Source organism: Bactrocera latifrons, unplaced genomic scaffold (genome assembly GCF_001853355.1).
Source record: "Bactrocera latifrons isolate USDA-ARS-PBARC rearing strain unplaced genomic scaffold, ASM185335v1 scaffold_77, whole genome shotgun sequence".
Taxonomy (NCBI): Eukaryota; Metazoa; Arthropoda; class Insecta; order Diptera; family Tephritidae; genus Bactrocera; species Bactrocera latifrons.
The window spans coordinates 547,417-570,037 of NW_017537456.1; the positions used below are offsets into that span (position 1 = coordinate 547,417).

Genomic DNA, 22,621 nt, shown 5'->3' on the forward strand with positions numbered 1-22,621 from the left:
TTCTTTTTTAAAACAATGAGGAAATATTTTTGTATTTAAAAATAATTTTTTTTTTTTACTCATTGAATGTTAGACACTGGCAGTGCTGTCAAACATTTTATAGGCATTTGGTTCACTGTCGTTTAAGAAGCATTACATTTATGGACTTCAAATAACTCGAGTGGAATATTTGTAATCACCGAATCAGCGCAAGATCTAGGCAAATCAACAAAGCGCCTACGAATATCCTGAATACACATCCCCAAGAATGCGTACATTCCATCTTTAGAAGTTTTCTAGAGGTAATGCCTTGACCCCGTTGAAAAAAAAATAAATAATAATAGAAATAACTTCATCATACCAAATAAAGGAATTGTCGCATCAGTAACGACCTCTTTGTCAACATAAAAAGTTTTTTTATTTAGCTCAAAGTATTCTCCAGAGTTCCTATGTCAACTTTGCGTCTGTCAAGATTTTAAGCGGCAGCCTAAAGGTTAAGGTAGACAAAAAGCTGCTTCTAGAAAACTTCCGTCAAGACCGTTAAGATGATAATTTTTGCAGTGACGGATAAAGGCATCCAGTGGAAAGATTTGAGATCAATGTATTCAAAAGTTGGTTGAAATCATTTATAATACCAAACCAGATGCTGAACTAAATTTTCGACGGTTTTAAAATATAAACCGGCACTTCGTCCGAAGTTCATCAATCGTCGCTGGCTTATTGGCATATACCATAGATTTGACTTAGCCCCACAGGAAATACTCTAATGGCGTTAAATCGCACGACCGAGGTGGCCAATTGACTGGTCAATTTTGTGAGATAACACGTTCACCAAACTTGGTTTTCAATAAATCGATTGTGACATTCGCTGAGTGGCTTTTGACGTCTTCCAAGTCCATATCATCAATTTCGGGTAAGAAATATTCGATTATAATTGAGCGGTGGCGCTTCCTATTCACTGTGACGTTCCGGTTTTGATTATCACGGAAGAACTACGGCCCAATGATGCCGCCGCCCCATAAACCGCACCAAACCGTAATTTTTTCGAGATGCAATGGCATCACAGGAATAAAGAATTTCATTGATATACCAAACCGTTTTTGTTTAATTTAAACAAATTTTTGTAGCGCTCTTATTGAAAATCAGGCTCTGTCTCCGAATTTCGGTAGTAAATTTTTATAATTTCGGCTAGTTGTTGGATCATAAATCTTTGCACGATGAAGTGGCAAACCTTAATAAAGAGAAATGTCGAAAGCGCAAAAAAAATCCCGTGATTTGCTATCCCTGTTGGTCTACTTTTGTAGCATCTCTATTGAAAAATCCGATATTTAAAGTATAAAGCATGACGAGCTGAGTCGATTTAGTCATGTCCATCTGTATATACGTGAGCTTGTTCTTCAGTTTTTGAGATGTCCACCTGAAATTTTGCACACGTTTATTTTTCCAAAAGAAGTTGCTCATTAGTTGGAATCGCCGATATCGCACCACTATCGTATATACTAGCTGCTATACAACGAGCGGAATTAAGTGCTTGTATGGAAAACTTCTTCATTTGACGAGAAGGTTATTGCTTAAGGCAGTGATGTAATCTTCGAAGGAATAGTTCAGTTCGGACTACTATATGCAGCATATAGCTGCCATACAAACTCAACGATCGGAATCAAGTTATACAAAGGAATCTTTTTTAATTGGGTAGAGTATTATAGTTTCGAAACCGAAACATTTTTGGTTGTTATTATTATTGTTTTTATTACCAAGATTCTCGATAATATGAAAACTTCTTATCTGTTTTTGCTCATTGCACTGGAAATTTGTTCGTGTTGCACACGAAAGCATATTTTGTTGCCTACATTTAGGCGCCAATCAATTTTGTGCCACAAAGCACCCTAAACAAGAAGAATTTAGAAAAATGAAACCACTTTTTGTTGTGTTTTAAGTATGCGTTATGCTTTTATTTTATTATGCCAGACTTTCTCGCAATATCTTTTATATTTATCTACTATTTTATAGTATCGTGGTTCTGCTTAATCATCTGCTAGTAATTACAATATATTTATTTTAGCAATAATATTTATTATGCACATTTCTTCATTCAACTTAGTGTAATTAATTAATTATTATTTACCAAGTAACGTTATGCTTGTACATACAGACACACATATGCACTTACATGACTATGTATGTATGTCTTGATTACACTTAAATATTAAACTTATGCACTCATACATATGCATATATGTATGTATGTGTATATGTGTATGTTTTACATAAGTACATTTACATAATCGTATATATGAATATATTTACTTAATGTTGTTGTTTTTAATGTAGCTGTGTGTATGTATTGGCGCTGTGATAATGATATTTACCGTTGCAGTTGATATTTTTGATAGTACCGTTATAATTGCTTATGCATTTTGGCTCATATATTTGGCGTTTCGTTCATATACTTGTTTGTATATACTATATGTGTGTGTGTGTGGATCTACATTTGCGTTTGTATTGCGGTTCATCTTCGTTTTTTAATATTTTTTTTTAAATTTTATTATTATTTTTTAGTCAATACAATTACATAATTAGCACACAAACTTAAATTCAATTCGTTTAGTTGCACATATTATACATACATATGTATGTATATACTTATGTAGATATGTTTTTTTTTTTGTTTTTGTTTTTGCTTACATTTAGAATTCGATAAGTATTTTTGATACGTTTTGGTTTTAATTTTATTTGTCCTTTTTTCTCTTTGCTCTTCTTTTAGTCAGCTTATATGCGCAGTACTTATTTATTATTCGTTTCTTTTTCGCTTTACATTCTTCTGCATTTTTTCTTGGCTGCTGTCTTTGCATTTCTAGAATTAATTTTTTTGAAGTCATTGTTATTCTTTAGCTAACTTACGGTAAATCATAAATAATATGTTTTTTTTTTGCCTTAATTACTGGTTTTAGATACATTTTACAAGTTTTCGAAGCTTTTTCTGTTTTTACGTTTATGCCTTAAAGAATTAGTTTTTTCAAAATTATAACGGGATTTACAAATCAAATCTAAAAGCAGCTACAGTAAAGGATATGTAAAAATATATGTAAAATTACATTCAATTGAAGTAGTTTTGCTGAAAAAAATTATTTTAATGAAAAATAGTATCACTTACGTGTTGATAAAGTATTGAGGAACCATTGAAAAACTATTGGGAATTAGTATTTGTAGGTTTGGTAAACTTTTTGATACAAATAGAAATTTCATTTGTCAAAAATATATTTTGGATCAAATTATTAAATTTACTGAACTGTTGAGAAACTATTGAGAAGCTTTTGAAAGTCAAAATTTTTAACTTCCTTAAGCAACAAACAATATCTGCGGTTTTAGCAGTCTAAAGCAGTAACAAAAAGTCATTACATAGTCTTTCACAATAACATATTCTCAACAGATATACTACCATTTTACCATTAAGAAGTTGTTGCCAATAAACATATGTATGTTTCATTTTGGAGATTTTCCTAGAGAATGTTACCCAGAAGTTATATGACCTGCATGGTTACCTTAATAAGTCATACTTTGCAAAAAATGTTGATTTCGAACAGTTAACCAATCGTCTTTGAGAGTTGATTTCGTATTTAAATTTGGTTTGGTTTCGGTAAAACAAATTTCAATTGACGGCTAAGTAAGTGGTTTGAGAACTCCGAATATCAAAGATCACTTTTTGATTTGAACGTCATGCATCCCTTACTTCTTAATCGTATTAACATAGTTAGCCAACTAACGAACAAACAAGCAAACATGCTAAGTAAATATGTATACTTATATATCTATATACCTAAATATATATGTTTTAAATAAATGCATTAGTTTCGCAACTTGAATATAAACTACGCACGCTGCCCAACCGCCGGTGCTGTGATGGACGTCGTAAACAGCAATTGTGCCATGTAAAATGCCAAATGAAGCTTCAGAATTGTGGTTAATGAAGTCGCGCGAACACCACCGCGCGCCGCCTCCTCGATGCCTGTCAAAAAGCCGCAAGTAAAAGAAATTGAAATGGGTTAGACATTTTTCTTTGGATTATGCAAAGCAACTCACCACTGATAAAATTGAGATGATCGTCATTTATAGACGCGATGCCGGGATGCAATTTAATTTCTGAAAAAAAAAAAAAAAATTTAATTAAAATTAAATTTTTAGTATTGAAGCAGATGGAGTTAAGAATAAGTTGAATAAAAAATATAAGGAAGTGCGAGTTATTTAATTGAAAGACTGCCATTCAGCACTTTCATTCTCTCCCCTATATACTTTTGATTCATTAATGTGTCAAAAGGTTAAGCAATTCTAGAATATTCTGCCCTATTTTTAAAATAAACGTCGTCACCTGCATTTCTCTAATGGTTCGACTTTTCCTGCTCTGTGTGAGCTATATTGCAGTACGTTTCCAGATCTCTAAGTGACTGATAATCCCTTATTAATTTTGTAAAGATCCAGCTGTAGTTCTTTCTTCTGCCATCCCATTCCAAAATACGATTTTTAACAGTGGTTTGTATCGCTTTTTTAAGTTAGATACAGATTTATATATGTAAAGAATAAGCCATCAAATTTAAAGGGAAATGTTTGTTATTATTCGAAAATAAATTGGCATTTATTTTGCGATTATTATCTTTTTCAAATATTGGCCGCGGCTACGTCTCAGATAGCTAATCCAGTGAGTCCAATTTTCGATGGCTCGTTCGAGGATTTCGACTAGTAACTGATGAATTTATTCCAAGGCCTGAATCCAAGCGGGATCTTCCTCATATACTTTAGACTTTGCATATCCCCACACTAAAAGTCTAACAGTGTGATATCAAACGTTTATTGTGACCAACCGACCGGCAAAAAACGTAAAATTATCTGCTGATCGAAGTGCTCTCTCAAAAAGCCCATTGATTGACGCGTTGTGTGGGAAATGGCGGCGTCTTGCTGAAACTAAATTTCGCCAAAATCATGAGCTCAATTTCAGGCATCAAATAGTCGCTCGATAACGGTCGCCATTGACGTTTAGGTTCTCACTGGCATTATTTTTAAAGCATTATGGATCGATGGACGAGACCACAAACCATTATTTTTATGGATGAAATGGCAGCTCTTGAATGCTTTCAGGTTACTCTTTGTCCCAAATGCGCAAATTTTGCTTATTAACATACTTATTGAGCCAAAAATGTGTCCTCACGCTGAACAAAATTTGGCTCGAAAACGCCGCATATTTTTGGAACTTTCAAGAGGCCATAGAGCGAAGCGATGTCATTTGGGAAGGTTGAGCGGCTTCAGTTCTTGCACCATCTGTATTTTGTACGCTTTCAATTCTATTCCATTTTCCAGTTCGAGTTGTTGCGAACGGCACCGAATCGACTCTCCACGGTCGATTATTATCCAATAATGAATGTTGGATCTCAAGATGGGTGAATATGTTGCGAACAGACCGTTGACTAAAAGTTGGACAAAGCGCGCGAAACACCTTCTTTACAGAACATGAATTTTCCTGATAAAGTTGAACAATTTGTCAGGCGTAAATCTTTCCACGATGAAATGTCAAACAATACTGAACAAAAATAATATGCCAGTTTGACACGACTAAGGCGTGATCTGTCGAAAAAGTCTATTGTGGGCATGAATGATGACAACACACGTCGACTCATCACAGACGTTTCGAGTTTTCGAGAGAAAAGTTCGGATTTCTACTTTTCTTATATATATGATGAATGACGAGACAAGTAGAAATCCGAACCTTTCTGTCGAAAACTCGTAACGTCGACTCATCAGATGTTTTCATCATCCATGCCACTGCACCATATAGCAGGACGGGAATAATGAGTGAGTAGAGTTTGGTCATTGTTCGTCGAGAAAGGGCTTTACATCTCAATTGCCTACTCCGTCTGATGTAGAACCTATTGGTCAGAGTTATTCTGCGTTGGTATTCGAGGTTGAAATGGTTTTTGCTGTTAATACTGGTTTCAAATAGACGAAATTATCTAAAACTTCGATGTTATGATTTCCAACAGTGACGTGGGAGTCTAGTCGCGAGTGCAACGACAGTTTGTTTGACGACAGGAGATATTTTGGCTTACCCGCGTTCACTACCAGACCCATTTGCTTCGGCTACTTAACAATTTTGGAGAAAGCCAAAGTACCGGCATGGTTGTTGAGGCTAGCTCAAATTATTTTCTAGAAGAGTAGATTGTGAAAGTCGACCGAAAAGGAGTCACTTTGTCGGAAACTCGAACGGCTCGGAGACGTCCTTGCCGATCCTGACAGTTTATCGTCAGCAGTATTAGTATTGCGGGGATACCAAATTCAGATATCGCGGGATAAAGGCAGCTCTTTTTCGAGCTGTCAAAGGCAGCTTCGACTGGGTCTTTTACATGATTTAGTGCATGGTGAATATCGGGTCTGTTGTCGATTTTCCAGGATTAAAGTCACACTGGTAGGGTCCAATCAGTTTATTTGCGGTGGGCCTTAATCTTTCACACAATACGCTCGATAGAACCTTATGTGCGATGTTGAGATTGTTTATACCATGGTACTTGGCGCAGATTGTGGAGTCTCCCTTTTTGTGGATTGGGCAGAGCACATTTCAATTCCAATAGTCCGACCCTATTTTATAAAGCAGCTGATGCATGTAACTGATACAGTTCTTCGCCGCCGTATTTGAAAAGATCGGCCGGCAATCTTGTTTAAATATAAAAGAGAACATGATCCGAAATATATCGTGTGGGTTTTGGGGGTTTTTTTGATATCATACTCGAATTCTAATTATAGACATTGAAAAAATACTTAAATTTTAATTTTATGCTCTTCAAATTCTGTTCTCTTTTTATAAAACAAACATTAAAACAGCATTTATTACCATTAAATCATCTCCATCACCACATAAATAAATGCCACATCATAATATTCATACTTACCATAGAGCCTTAGAGTGCCCTCTGCACGGCCGAGGGAATTCGTGCTCACACAGTGGTATGTGCCAACATCGGAGGGTGAGAACGAGCGCACGACCAGCAGCATCACGCCACGGTAGCCATCACGTTTTTCCGTTATGCCATATTTGGGACTAGAAAAAGTGTAAAGGGCATATGTCACTGTTTTATGGGAAAAGTTTTTATTGCGTAAATATGGTTTTTGGCGTCTTTCGTACACGAATGTAAATATGTATTTTGTATGTGTATAAGTTTAGGTAATTGCAATTATTAACACATGTTTGAGTTTACAATTCCATAAAATATGCCTATATGAAGAAAAAATACCACATTCACATCATTACAGATGTAACAACGATATGACATCACGTCGGCACATCGCAACAATATATCATGTGATGTATGCTTGAGCTTACAAATCCATAAAAAATGGCTCACATTATTGCAGAATTAACACGTTACGTCGGCAAATCACCACAACATCATGTGATATAAATTTGTGGCGTGTGACCCAACAACATTGCACCGAGCTTCAATAGGTTTGAATTTTTTAAATCCAATCGTGATCCAATATCTCATCACATGATCGCTTCACTGTTGAGGGAACTAATAATCCCTTTCGGGAGGCGTGACTTTTCGTTTCTGGGTCAGTGACCGTTCAATTGATGAATCTCGCAATGTAATTTTGATACCATCATTAGATATCTGGTTTCACGGAATCGGTTGGAACCGAAACATTCGACCAAGCGCCGATTTTTTGGCAAAACAAACCTATACGGTTTGATATTTGTCTTGGGTTTGTCGGGAAAGTGATTTTACTGATTTTGTTACGCCTCAACTGTACTTCGGAGCGTGTGCGCACCGACTGTATTTTGTAGAGGGCGTTCCTAGCTAACGAACGAGCGGCTAATCTGTTGTCTCCGGGCACCTGGAGAATCAATACAAATATTTTCGCACGACGTGTTTCTGTGAGTGGTGCAGCGTTTGTTAGAGCAGAAGTACGCGATTAAATTTTGGGTGAAACTCGGTAAATCTGCGACAGAGACGTTTGATATGACAAGCAGACTTACCCAGATGTTGCTTTAGCAAGAAGCGGTGTGTTTCGGAGCTACTCGGGAAGAGGTTGCTGTGACAATGTGACTCGTGTGCGCAAAGTTTTGAACTCAGACCGACCGACTAAGTATTTGTTTAATTGCTTAGATGTTAAATTTATCAAAATCTGTGGTTCATGACATTGTGACGGAGCACTTGAGTATGCGCAAGGCGTGCTCGAAGATGGTCTCAAAAGTGCTCACTGACGACCAGAAATTGCGGCGAGTGCAAATGTGCCAAGATAATTTTAACCCCAATTTTTGAGTAACGTAATCCCATGTCCGCTTGGACTTTTTTGTTTCCTTGCCTGAAAAGGCCGATGTAAAGCAAGCCGAGGGGATCCAAGCAGCTTGCCCCTTGGCTCTCAAAGCTATTCCGGAGAATGCCTTGCGTGATGCCTTCAATGCTTGGAAATCGCGCTGGCAGCGCTGCATCGATACAGAAGGAGCCTATTTTGAAAGCTATTAAAAAGTTGTAACGATTGATTCAATGAATGTTTCGAAATCGACCCAGTCCTACTACTTTCCGAACGAAACGGCACCATATAATGAACTTGATCAGAGAAGCCATGTTTCCTACGTTTATATGTTTGGATATTTAAACGTGATGTCGATCTTCATTATGTTATTAATGGAAATTACGTAAAAAGTTAAATCGGAAAGCCACGTGAGGCATTCTAAGGATCAAGGTTTACGGTCAAGGTTTGCGGGGAATGTTGATGGAGAAATCTATTGTCGATAACTGTCGACTAGCTCGAGTTTCAGACTACGACACAGCTTTTTTCAAGCGGAGTCGGCAACCATTAAGTAAGCAGCAGATATACTACTTAAGATTCCAGACATATTCGGGGAAGCGAGTCTGTCCTAAGCGGGATCAGGGCTGAAAAAGCATTGTTAACACATCTTCTTATCTAAAGGTGCACTAATGGAAATTTAAATAATTTTGTAAATAATTTATTCCGAGTCACTTTATAGATAAATGAGATTCAGGAGTTTTCTGGTATCACAAAGTACACATATGTCTTTAACTGACTAAGTGTAAACCCAAACATATGAATCCGTATTTATTATATATTTTCATAGCAACAACAAAATATGTTCATGCAAATTTATCATTTTAAATATTTACCCGTCCAAAAGCATTTCCGGCCCCGGCTGGCCCGATTCCAAATTCGAATTGGAGATGCTCGCATAGCCGCTGGGCGTGCGGGCGCCCTTCAGCCAATAGGAGACAGGCGATGGTGAGGCCTCGACATGACATTCCAGTTGTACGTCGGAGCCGAGTGGTGTGCCTAACAATTGACTGGGAGCGCGTACCATGGGTGCAACTGTAAGAGGGCAATAAAAGTTGTAATTGATTGTAAATTTTTTTAAGTTAATTAGTATTAAATAAATATTTAATAAAAAATGTTCAATTTTTTTTTATTATTATTTTCTCTTTTTGGAAACTCACATTGTACACTGAGCGAAACGCGTTTACTAACTGCCGGTGGGACGTCATTCGATGCAATGCACAAGTAAGCGCCCATCTGGCGCCGCTCCAAGCGCACCAGCCGCAACGACGAGCCACTATAGGATTCCACTAAAAAAGAAAGTGAAGAAAAACAGGCGATAGTGACAAAAGGAAATCGAAAAAAATACAAATTGAAATAAAAGTGATTGAAGAACTTTCACATCGTGCGACCTGAATGATTTATTGACTTCAAAGTGTCTATAAATAATCGTTTATATACTCGCACTCGCGCACACGACGCGTACGAACTCAAACTCCACGAACACACGCTGCCACCGTCGCTTGCAAACGAGTACGAGTAGGAGTTGACGAGCTACAATAATAACACGCGTACATACCTTTCATGAGTTCGCGACTCCCCGGCTTGCGTATTAAAATCATATCACCATCTTCACGACGCCAGATGACGCGCGGCATTGGATTGCCGGTCGCCTTGCAGGTCAAAGTGGCATCCTCGCCCTCTTGCACCGCCAAATCGGCCGACGATTCCTCGTTGATGATGTCGGGTGGAACTGCAAGACAAGCCAACACACAATATATGAAGAGCCGACGTAGATATATATGTGTTTGTATATATAGATAAATGTATACACGAACGTGTAGTGTATACAAAGTGACGTTGAAGGTTAAGTTGCTCGGAAAAAATGCTCAAGATTATACGTGACTTAAGCGCATTGCAAAAGTGAAGTGGCACTGATACTGCTGACTCTTCATGGCGCACGAATTATTATGGCGCTGCTCGATTTTTTCCTCTCTGTTTTTTCTTGTGCAGATAATTAAATAAAGCTGTCGTGCTTGGACTCGCATAAATGCTTGCTGCCAACTGCTGTGAAGGACAGCGCCATAATGAGCTTCAAATTGGCGAATGGGATTTTACATTTATGCTCATTTATGTTGCGTTCAAATTTACATACTTTTCGGGTAATTCAAAATTTTTTATTGAGTGTTCACTTTTATTTGTAACATTATTGAGGATATTAAGGCGCTCGTAGAGCGAATTACTTGAGCTGTTCATGCTAGGTTATGTTCACTTTGATGTATGGAAGAAATACCTACATAGGTATGTATGTGGTGAATACCTTGCTAAAGGTTTGACTGTCTTACAACAAAAAGAAAATCGTATACACGAAAAGATTTTGCGAATTTCGTGATAGTCGTGCTGTAATTCCGTATTATTGCATTAAAATTTTGCAGACCAACATCGGCTTGGAATCGGTGAGAAAATAGAATATTTAGGAATATTTCGAACTAAGCGCCATCTATTCTTCAAAATCTAGCAACTACAGTACAGCAACAAGCGAAAACATTGGTTTTAGTAAAGGACGAGAGAAGAAGTGGTACATGAGGACTGTAGTATCGCAGTGGAGAGAAAGCAGACAGCTATCTCGCAATGTTGCGATCGACCACAATGCTAGCCGCGTGGGATACATACCGAGGGTTGAAGAGGGAATGGCAGACAAAAACAGGAGATATGACAAAGTGCGTAAGTATGAAGAGCTTGAGCAGCTGAAAGCCAGGGTAATGCTAGAATATTCTATGAAAAAATGCGGCGATTAATGAAAGGTTTCAAGAGCGGAGCATACTTTCGTAACCCCCGCAAAGGTGATCTAGTGACTGATGCCCGTAACATACTCAAATTATGGAGGGAACAACCTACTGAACGGCAGTGAAAGTGTAGTATCTAGAATGGCGAAGGTTCGAATAGCAATTACCCGCCTTAATAACAATAAAGTGGCGCCTGAAGAACAATAAAGCGGCAAGGGCCGATGCATTAGTTTCTTTGTAAAATATGGTCCGATAAAAGCATGCTCGATGATTGTAACGTAAGTGTGCTCTGCCCAAACCACAAAAAGGGCGACCCCATAATCTGCGCCGATTATCGTGAGATAAGCCTCCTTAAAATCACATATAAGGTGTTATCGAGCTTAGTGTGTGGAAGATTGAAGCCCACCACGAACACACGGATTGGACATTATCAGCGTGGCTTTAGATGTGGTAAATCTACAATCGACTATATTTTCACCATGCGCGAAGTCTTGGAAAAGACCCGTGAAGAGAAGATCGACACACAAGACTTCGTCGATTTGAAATCTGCTTTTGACAGCCCGAAAAGGAGTTTCCTTTATACCGCCATGCATGAATTCGGTATCTCCGCAAAACTAACACGGCTGTGTAAATTGAAGTTTAGCAATTTCAAAAGTTCCGTCAGGATCGGAAGGTACCTTTTCGAGTAATTTGATATTAAGCGAGGTTTCAGACTAGGAGACTCCCTATCGTTTAAATTCTTCAATCTAGAAATCTGGAGAAAATAATTGTAGCTGCAGAGCTAAATAGAGAAAGTAAAATATTCCCGTTAGATATGTTTTGAAAGACTTGATAAGGAAGGGAAGCGTATGGGTCTGATTGTGAATGAGAACAATACGAAATATCTACTCTCATCAAACAAATGGTCATCGCATTCGCAACTTGGCTCGCACATCACTGTTGATAGTTTCGTCTATCTTGAAATCAGTATTAACACCAACAACAATGTCGGCCTCCAAATCCAACGCGGAACAACTTTTGCCAACAGGTGTTATTTCGGACTGAGTAGGCAGTGGAGAAGTAAAGCCCTTTCTCGACGAACAAAGCTCAACTCTACAATGGCCTCATTATTCCCGTCCTGCTGTATAGAGCGGAGCCATGGACAATGAGATCATTGATGAGTCGGCCTTACGAGGGAAAGGTTTTGCGGTAGATTTATGGTCATTTGCGAGACAGTACCTGCTTTGGCTGGGTCATATTGTCCGGATAGTAGAGAGTATGCCAGCTTAGAAGATTTTCGATTCGGCCGGTGGAAGGAGAGGTATGGGAAGTCTTCCACTCCGTTAGAGAGATAAGTTGAAGAAGGACCGGGCTGCACTTGGTAAGAAACGACACTCGCGCTGTTGTTAACTCGGTTATAACCGCCTAAGCAGGGTCTACGCCAGTAAAGAAGAAGAAAAATTATTTTCCTCGATAAGATTGTGTTCTCCGAATCGAGGATCAGAAAAAGAATCAAACCTAATCTAACATACTAAATATAGGAACATCGAAAGAGTTCGTAGGTCACACAAAATTGTTTTAGTGGAGCTTATTTGGTGTTTAATGTTCCTTTCAAAGCGGATAACGAAATTTAATTGAAGATGAATCCTTCTCCTGTTATGCTAATCACCGCGAGAAGACGTTTTTGGGCGGTGCCTCCGAACACTGCTGCCAACGGCAAAATTAAAAAAAAAAAAAAAAAATGTATGAAAAATTCGTAGTAGTAGTGAATCACACTTCGGTCGGTGCTAACAGGGATCTCACTTGGGCAGCTTAGAATTTGTGGTACCTGCAACTTCTATATAACAGATCAGAAGACACTTATAAGTCGAGAGAGCGCTTTGAGCCTATCACATGTTTGTTGAAACGGCTTTGTCTCTTGGTTCGTCGAAGGTAAGAACACCATACAACTTTGAAAACTTGCGCCCGTCAAAATTTTTTGCTTTACAGCAAGAATACCTATAGGGAAATGTCCAGTAAGATCCTATACTATTGCGGCAATAGGAACTTTGCGAAGATGATCACCTGTGATCAAAAGCACCTTGCAGCCGAGAGCGGGTCATCGGTATATACATACGTCTAATACATATTGTCTTCGTTTTCTAATTTAGTCAAGCACAATTTTATAACTTTCGGATATCCAATAATGCTTCCGAAAATATTCAGATAGATTTCTGGGAACCCTTTGCGTTATAAAGTGACTAAAACCTATTCACTTGTTCTGACTTTTAAAAAATTTTAAATAAATTTATTTAATTTACAAATCTCAGCAGTAAAGTATTTCATGTGCTTGTAATTCTAGATATGCGATTAGTTTATGAAGCTTTAAAAAGCGTATGTTAAAAAGTATTGGCTTTACTTGATGTTCAAAATTTCATAAAATATTTCTCAACCCTTTTGATTTTATCTTACCTTGCACATCGATGCAACCGATTTGCTTTTTCATTGGACTCGTATTTATTTGGCACATGTAGCAACCGCGATCACTTTCGCGCAATTTGCTTATCTTCAATTTCCAAGTGTGAGCATCTTCATGTATGACGCTTATCCGAGCATTGTGTGTGACAACGCGACCTTGCAGGGCGAGCACAGTTTGATCGGAGGCGCGTAACCAGCCGACCTGTTGAAGAAAGACAAAGAGCGAGAAAGAATAAAAAAGAAACGGCATTTGAAAAATATTTATGGATTCAATTCTTGGTTGGGTTAAATTGAGTGCTCACACATCAGCTTCTAAAACTTTCTAAATAAACTAAGTTAATCATACACAAGCGCCTGATTTCATTCCGTGGGCACTGAAAGTACTGAGGACTGACTTATTTAGCTAAATATAATTTAGAGCATTCACATTCTCTAGGCCTGTCAATTGTCTTATAGCCTACGTTGATTCCTAGTTAGAGCATGACTCTGAAGCCAGTGTAGATCCAGATGTTTCCCTTATATGCCTTCCGAATTAATATTTACTGATTTCGACTACATCTTATTATGATAAAATTAGGGGCTTTGGTTTCTCCACTTCAGATTCGAAGCCATTGGGAAACTTGCTATTCATAAACAAATTAAGCTTGGTAGTTTTTTAATGCCGTATTTGATCTTTAAGCTCGCTTACTCTATTCTACTATTTTATCTATAAAATTTTTGTCGAAGGGTTTATTAAAAGATGCTCCCTACCGCGCCTTCAGAGTTTATAAATATATGGTTCTCACTCTGAATGTTAGTCTTCGGTGAAAGCAGCATGTGGCTTTGATCATCGTCAAAAGTACAAAAGTACTTATGGTATATAGCCGACTTGCTGAGCATGTTTTGAGGCTGCAAGCCAAGGATTATTAGATGAATGTACACCCTAACCGTCAACCCGATTTCTACATTCGAAGCGCTGGCTTGGGTTTCGAAAACATAGCGGACTTCGTAGGACTTCAACTTTCGAAACTACAAAGGTTTGCCTGTATCCTTTATCAAACAAACAGCTAAACATATAATGCTTCAAATGACAGCAGAAAGGTTCGGTAGAGGGAAGGTAAACTCCTGAGAGACAGCATCACCAAAAATAAAAACTTCACAAATAAGTTTAAAGTTACCAATGGCTGTAAGGCTAAGGTCGCAGCAAGTGCACCTTTTCTGAGTGCAAGGCCATAGGGTCCTAGCCGGAAATGAATTGACTGACGAGTTTGCCAGCTACTGGAGTACCCTCTATTAGGGTTGATTCTCAAAACATCACGGAGTTGCTCCTCAAGGGGAGAGAGTGAACAGGCAAAAGTATTGGCAACAACTCCAAGTTATGCGGCAGTCAAATTTGCTACTAGGTGGTTACAACGTTACTAAGTTTCTAAGTTTAAACATGTAATCAACCTTGCAAGAGAGAAACTTCATTTCGCATTTTCCACTGGGTACTGCAAGTTCAAGAAGCACCAATTTAATATGAGTTTAGCTTCTTATGCAAACTGCCGGTTCTGCGCCATAAAGCTGTAAAGTCCCGAGCACTTGGTGCTATGTAGACAGTATAGCGCTCTGTAGAGGCAGTATTAAGGCTCTGGAATCCATGTATCGAAATAGGGATCATATCGCAGAATTTATCATTTTAGGGTACAATAGATCTTAGGTCGCGGTGCAGATAGCGTTTTCCCTTACCTTCCTATGAAAAAATCAAGCTTGGCATTTCTGCAATGCTTTATGCAAGCTTTAAGTTATCCAATTCCATCCCACCATTAAAAAAAATATGCATAAAATAAAGCTTAAGATTACATTTACCCACTTCGGAAAAAATAAAATCAGTCTTGATAAGTGTCAAGCACTCCAACTCACCTTATTTTTACCCAAATTCCGCACCGAACACGCCAATATCGCCTCACGTCCCGCCGGATATGTGACATTACTAATGGTGCCCAAGAATTCCGGATCCGGATCGAGCTGCGAATTCGGCTCTGTAATATAAGTGTAAACTAATATTGAGCAGTAGCTTACATTACTGTTAGTCGGTGGTTTCAATAAAAATTGCTGGCATAGTTAGACTTGTCATACTTACCATGCAGATTCTGTGAGCTTGAGTTGGGACATTGGGTCGCCACGAAAAGGAATATGATGAGCAGTGGCTTGATTTGTGGCATTTTTTGTCTGTTTTATTTTCTTTTCTTTTGCAGTGCTGCCTCGTACGCCTAGTGTGCTTAATGTGAATTGAGCTTTTTGAGCTTTTTATTGGTGAAGAGTTTGTAAATGTCTTTGGCTTAATTTGCGTGGGTCGAATACAGTGCTTTTGTGGTTTTTTCGCTTTGAAACGAAACTTTCGATCACAGTTTTGGCTAATTTGCTTTTAATTTTTACTTTTTTTTTGTTTGTTAGTTATTAACTTTTAATTAAGCTTTTTGATGAAACTTTTTTTCTTCAAAATTGAAAGATTATATTTTATAGAAATTTGTGCAAATTTGCTGTTAGTTTGCGCAGCTTTTTTTCTCTTTTATAAACGAGTTTTGTTTACAATATTTTTCTATGAGCTTTAGAAAAGCTTTCTTTTGGGCTCTCTTATGCTTTTTAATTAACCGTTCGTATTTGTGTTGTAAGCCTTTATTATGGACCTTTTGTATTTGTAGTGCTGCTTCTTGTACTCTTTCTTCCACGCGCTCCCTTTCGGCACTCCTTCAAACTTTTTTGATTTATGCTCCTTTTGTTTGACACTTTTCACAACTTATTACAGCGGCAACATTTCCGTTATTATTCAAGTAGTTTATTGAAGTCCAGAAGAAAGCCCGCAACGCCAGCTGTAACGAATGAATAAAGCAAAGAAAGTAAGAAGTGTTAAATAAATTGAGCAAAGCTAGCAACGGGACAAGTGGGGCATAAATGTTTTTTTTCCTTCTTTTCCCCTTTTTTATTTATTTCCTTTTTGATTTTTTTTTTAATTTTGCGAGTTTTTTCCATTTTTTTCATATTGCAAAGCGCAGCAGCATTCATTTACATGCACATATATATATATATATGTGTGTGTGTGTTGGTGAGCCAACGCAATTCTCTTGTGTGCGGCAAGTTTAACGGTAAGCACTTTTCAGCTGACCGCAGCCAACTTAATGAACTTAAATTTAAAAAATAATGCCGTTTGCGTGTTTAAGTGTGCGTGGCGATTTGTGTTTGCATTTCAATGCATGTTTGTGTGTGGGTGTGTGTTTAAAATAGTGGAAAAGTGTAAGTACTGAAATGGTTAAAGTATGCGGAAGGAAACCAGGTAAATTGTGTATAAAATTTGCTGGCGCGAAGAAAATTGCAAAAAGTAAAAGATATTGAAAGCAATTTGCAATTGAAACAAAAAAAAAAAAAAAATAGCAAAATTAAAGAAATGCTGTATACAACAGGTTGGCAACCAGCGCCTTGCCAAGTGTTAAAATAACCGCATTCAACCCAAGTGCAGCGCGAGCCTTACTTCAAACCACCAACAATACGAGTACTTCATAATAACTTTTATGCATTGAGCGCTAATTTTGGCGAAAAATGTAAAAACGCAAGAATGTAGCTTAACACAATTATTATAGCGAGCTGAATTTCAAACTTTCGTACCATTAATTATTACAGGGTGGTCCAAAATGAAATGATCATATGTGAAGCTACCGATTTAAATGGGCTCAAGTTTGTTAAATAGATAATATTCTACTTTGGAAGTTACAATTTTGATAACAGAAGCTTTCAATAGCCGATAAAAGCTCTGGGCAGAGTGGAAGCTGGGCTCACATAAGGTAAGTTTAAAGACTATTTCAGAAGAGATGATAGCAGTCTATAGCAAGATTCTCGAGATAAAGAATCACCGAAACAGAAAGTAAATTGGGGTTATTGTAATAGGTTGTCAAAAAAGTCTTGCGGTATTTTTTTTATTATATTTTCAATTGTTCATAAAATTGGTTACGATAATGCGATTCAAGTCAATTATGCGCCGTTTTGTTCAATGACGCGTTCCCAACGAGATGCCAAGTTCATAATGCCCCTCTCATAGAAGCTCGCTTCTCTATTGGCAAAAAATCGGAGAGCCAATTTTCACAGGACTCTCTTGTGGCCAACTTCAGACTACCAAGCGCGTTCGCCAGGGACAGAAGCAGGTGGTAATCACTTGGTGCGAGATCCGGACTCTTCGGTGGATGCAAAAGAATCTCCCAACCGAGCTCTCGGAGCTTCTGGCGCATCACTAAAGATGTGTGTGGCCTGGCGTTGTTCTGATGGAAGACAATTCGGCCTCTGTTGATCAAAGATGACCTCTTCTGCATGAGTGCTGAATTCAAGCAGTCCAGTTGTTGGCAGTACAGGTCCGTATTGAGCGTTTGGCCATAGGGGAGCAGCTCATAGTGGATCATTCCCTGCCAATCGCACCAAACACACAGAAGAACCTTCCTGGCCGTCAATCCAGGCTTGGCCACCGTCTGGGCCGCTTCACCGCTTTTCGAACACGACCGTTTGCGCCTTACGTTATGGTAAGTGACCCCCTTTTCATCGCCAGTCACCATATGCTTCAAAACCGGGTAGTGTTTGTTGCGATTCAGAAGCGATTTGCATGCGTCGATACGGTCAAAGATGTTTTTTTGCGTCAATTCGTGTGGCCCCCATACATCGAGCTTCTTAATGACTCCGAGCTTCTTCAAATGGTTTGTAACGGTTTGATGACTAATGCTCAGCTCTTGGCCGATGCTATGGCTGCTACTATGCCGGTCTCTTTCGACCAATTCTGCGATTTTATCGCAATTTTCGACGGCAGTCCTTGCGGAGCGTGGCACATCTTCGACCACCTCTACACCAGAACAAAAACGTTGAAATCATCGTTGTGCGGTGGAAATGCTTTCCAAAAAGATACAGCATGACCCGATGTGACGAATAAAACTAGAACTACGCGCTCTCAGCGCCAACTAGCGCAAATACCGCAAGACTTTTTTGAAAACCTAATATCTCAAAGCTATTCAATGTCGATCAATGATTTAGGAATATTGTAATACTACTTTCTAGTTCTTAATTGACTCTCTTGCAAAATATTGCTAAAATATTGCAACCGAAAATCTAAGTAAAATGCCACCACATCGAATATATGTTACATTTATTATTGTAGGGCAGCCAAATCCACGGAATAATATTGAAAATAGTTGATAATCCCCAGACAGGGTAAAATTACTCATCTTTTCCGTTTACATATACCATAAAGCCTTGAGAACGGATTAGATGTTGTTAGCGATTATGATATTTTATTAAATACTTTATTCTACTTGGCAAGATTAATTGCCTTACTAGGAAGGAAGGCGCTCTTAACTATCTGAACTCGATGTCTCGTCTTGTTCTCTATTTATTTACCATATATGATCTGTTCGCATAGTTTCTGTATGACGTATGTGCTTTTAAAAGATCGAACCTCTGATCATTTTATAGAGCTGTATAGCTGTTGTGGAAGAACCAAAACCGGTGAAACAACTTTGCAGTCAATAAAAATATTAATGTACCATTTATTTTACAGTGAAGAAATACATTTAATGGATAGCTGATTCACATTATTCACATTAATCGGGGAATAAAACTTAATACAACTTTTTGTCCATGATTCTTATTTTCATTTTCACTTTTTCAGCCGGGTGATTKAGAAGTCCTGCAGTTTATATCGCTCTAAAAAAGTTCTTTAATCCATCTAACCAACGCAGACTTAGTACGTCTGAACAAAATAATGTGTTTCACGCTCTTCGTTCAACTTATGGTCAACAAACCCGGTCTTTTGAGCGTACTATTCGCAACACCTTCACCCATCTTAAGACCCAGCATTCATTATTGGTTAATATCGACAAATAGATCACGTCCAAAATAAAAAAAAATATAGTAGCCCTAGCTATACAGCTTGTACGGCTTCTTCTTTTCCGGAAAAACCCATTTGCCTATGAAAGAAACGCGTTAAGAGGCCATTCAAAGGGGTTGCATATTGGCGGCCATATCGGTCAACGAGCTAAAACACTCGTTCGACATGCTTTTGGACCGTGCACAAAGCTGTGTTTAAGCAGAAGGAAACTATTTTAAATAAAATGAAATGATTTTGGCGAAAAAACCATTTGTTCCGTTTTTTGTTAAGTCCTGTTTACTTTGGAATTCACCTTGTATACATGAAAGATTGCCATATTTAGTACGAAGAGCAACCTCAATAGATTCAAGAGCTGCCATTTCAATCAGAAAAAAAACGGTTTCGTGTGGCTTGTGGGCCGGTGGAATCATCGGTCTATATTTCTTCAAAAATGTGATCTAAAGTCACGCCATGATAACTGTCTATTTGATGACTGAAATTGAAGCTCGTGACCTCGGCGACCGGTCGATTGGGCACCAAGCTCGTTAGACCTTTTCCAGTGGAGATATGTAAAGTATATGCGGACAATTCCGCTTTGATTCAGGCTTTGGATCAAAAAGTCATGTGTGTCATTCGGCAGTTACAAATCGAAATGCTCAAACGAGTCATCCAAAATTGGTCTTAACAGATGGACCATCTGAGACGCAGGAGCGGCCAACATTTGCAAAAGATAATCTTCCGAAAATAAATGCCAAACAATGCTCTTTCGAATGATAATAAATATTCCTCAATCGATTTGGAGTTTTCGTGCTTTTTCTTTAAAAAAGTAGGGAACCTAAAATGAATGAACCCCACTTTAGATTGAATTTCTAGGTTAATATATAAGATTTGCAGTTGGAGTGTTGATAATCCACAAGCCATTATTGAGACGCCGCTACTTCCTCAAAAAGTCACAGTTTAGAGTACTGTGTGGACAGAGGAATCATTGCTTTATATTTATTCAAAAATGAAGTATTTAGCTTCAACAAAATGGTGCTACATGCCATACACCCAATGAAGCAGTCAATTTATTGAAGGAAGTTTTTGGTGAGCGGAATAACTCGCTTTGCCAGCCTGTGGCGTGGCCTCCAAGAACATGCGATTTAACAACGCTGGACTATTTTTTGTGGAGTTATATGAAGTCACTTGTCTATGCAGATAAGCCCGAGACGACTGACGTCTTGGAAGAGATTATTCGGCGCGTAACTGTTCGAAAATTGGGTCTCTTGCCTTTAAAACTTGAAAACTCCACGTCTTAAAAGCACGCTTCATAAATTAAAATTTTAAAAAATTCTCTAGTGTGTTAATTTCGTGTGCTCCCTTTTTTCTTGGTAAGGTGTAACTATTTTTGTAAGAGAGGAAGTAGAATATCTTTATCTTTCGTTAAAAACGGTTACTACGAAGTGAGTTAAGTGAGAAAACTGAGAGCGGTAGTTAAATTTCGAGTCCTTAGTTGAACTTTAGTGATTGAAGTCGTATGAGGTTAAGCTTTCCTTAGTTTACACGATGTGCATTCCCTACTTCCTTTATTTTTTCACGTTATAAGCTTGCGGAGTAGAAGTAGGAGTATTTGCAATTATAACTTCGAAAGGGAGATCTACGCACGACTGTTCCACATGAGTTGAGTCTTTAATGTTGGGTTTCGTAGAATTGGAAACTTCTCCGGCTAGAAGAGTTGTGGACTCACTTGATACCCACAATTTATATCGAGTACTATTTCGTGACTTGAAACTGTCATGTCTTCAAGAAAATATCTTCTATATATTGTAGTTTATGCTCAAGCATCATGATTGAGTACTCATCTGGACCCTTTTCAGTGCCATTTTCTGTAGATAAAATCAAATAAAAAGTAATTTTCTTCTGTTTGCGCTTTCATTACAAGTGAAATATATGTTTTTCTTGCTACTTTCAGCTTTCATTTCAAATTTCAAATACCGTTAAATAGCGTAAAAATGATGAAAGGAGCACATAGCCGGTTAAAAGCGAACAAGTGGCCTAATGGCAGCAACAATTACCAACTGCAAACACACAACTAGATTGGTGCAGCAGCAAAAGTGTAGAATAGAGAGAGAAGGCAATTTTGGAGCAAATCAAGCACCCAGATTTGCAACGATAGCCACTGGCCTAGCCAGGTCAGCTGAGGATACGGCATCGGCCTTAGCGGCTGCGGCTAACGGAGCAATGCGCTGAATTTTTCATGCAACTTCAAGTAAAAGTGCAAATATTAAAAAAGTTTCGGCCAAGCGACCGACCAGCACCGCACAGCCAAATTACTCCCTTGTGTTTTGGCTTTTAGAGCAAAGCGACGCTTGTACGCATGGAAGAAGCCGCGCTGAATGCGCGCACAAGACAAATTGCGCGAAAAAAGTGCAATTCAGCTGGGGCAAGGCAATTGTGAATAGATTCAACAAAACTCCAAAACCAGCGCATTTGTCGACATACAAAGCCAGCGAGGATGTTAACGGGGGCGTGGGTGTCTAGCAGTGTACACCTGTGGGGAGTGGTAGGGCATTGAAAGCATTCAAAAAATGTTTGGCAACGTCGTAGTCGGCGGCAGCTTCCCCACATGTAACTACTTTATTTTTCGGAGCACAACGCACAACGCACAACTCAAACAAAAACGCTGGCGAATCTGAAGAATAAATGGAAAAACTACTACTACTACACGCATATACTATACATACTTACATTTGCATGAAACTGCCAAAACTACCGTTTAGTAAAGTCAAAAGAAGTTTTTCATAAACGAAAATTGCATAGAAATTAAAAAGCCAGATACACAAATACTTTTTTGTTGAGCGTCAAGCATAAAAAGAAACATACTTGCTTTATGAAAGCACGAACCCGCGCCCACATACATAAAAATATGATTCTATGCGGGAGTGTGTGTGTGTGTATCATATAAGATTACTGCTGGAGAAAACACTCACGTTTGTGGTAAACAAATGAAATTAGAAAAGGAAGACGAGAAAAAAAGTTAAAGGGGCTAAGAAATAATAGCAACCAAAAGAAAACTGCTATTCTGGAAGCTTTATACCCTGTACGAATAATAACTGACTTTTAAATGAAAAAAAGTATGCATTAAAGTTTTGCACAATTTGGTGCTCCCAATTACTCAATTAAAGTTGTTATGGTACAAAATATCGTTTTTGAACTATGAACTTGTATGAAAGCTACATGTTATTGTGGCTCGATTTTGATAATTTTCAGCATA

The 22,621-nt window shown here is 38.2% G+C and overlaps 1 protein-coding gene and 1 long non-coding RNA gene across 8 annotated transcripts in view; both read right to left on the reverse strand.

Annotated features, from left to right (window-relative positions):
* Window positions 1–2,217: 2,217 nt before the first annotated feature.
* Window positions 2,218–15,945, reverse strand: LOC108976476 (lachesin). 7 transcript variants are annotated; one of them, XM_018945597.1, is made up of 10 exons: window positions 15,613–15,945; window positions 15,393–15,511; window positions 13,506–13,713; window positions 9,869–10,042; window positions 9,471–9,599; window positions 9,147–9,345; window positions 6,912–7,060; window positions 4,060–4,119; window positions 3,857–3,985; window positions 2,218–2,833 (listed from the first exon to the last, which is right to left on the reverse strand). In XM_018945597.1, exons 1-10 carry the CDS (start codon window positions 15,692–15,694, stop codon window positions 2,709–2,711), a joined length of 1,374 nt encoding a protein of 457 aa, XP_018801142.1. In that variant the 5' UTR covers window positions 15,695–15,945; the 3' UTR covers window positions 2,218–2,708. The 7 variants fall into 7 exon arrangements, 3 of the variants coding, with proteins under 3 accessions (XP_018801142.1, XP_018801141.1, XP_018801143.1); XM_018945596.1 differs by having other exon boundaries at window positions 15,393–15,529; XR_001993951.1 differs by having other exon boundaries at window positions 2,791–2,833; window positions 3,522–3,985; window positions 15,393–15,529.
* Window positions 15,946–16,016: 71 nt separating this feature from the next.
* The window catches only part of LOC108976495, a 147,068-nt gene continuing 140,463 nt past the window's right edge, over window positions 16,017–22,621 (reverse strand). The window contains exon 4 of the long non-coding RNA XR_001993954.1: window positions 16,017–16,342. This is a non-coding gene — a long non-coding RNA (uncharacterized LOC108976495). The remainder of the gene's footprint in view (window positions 16,343–22,621) is intronic.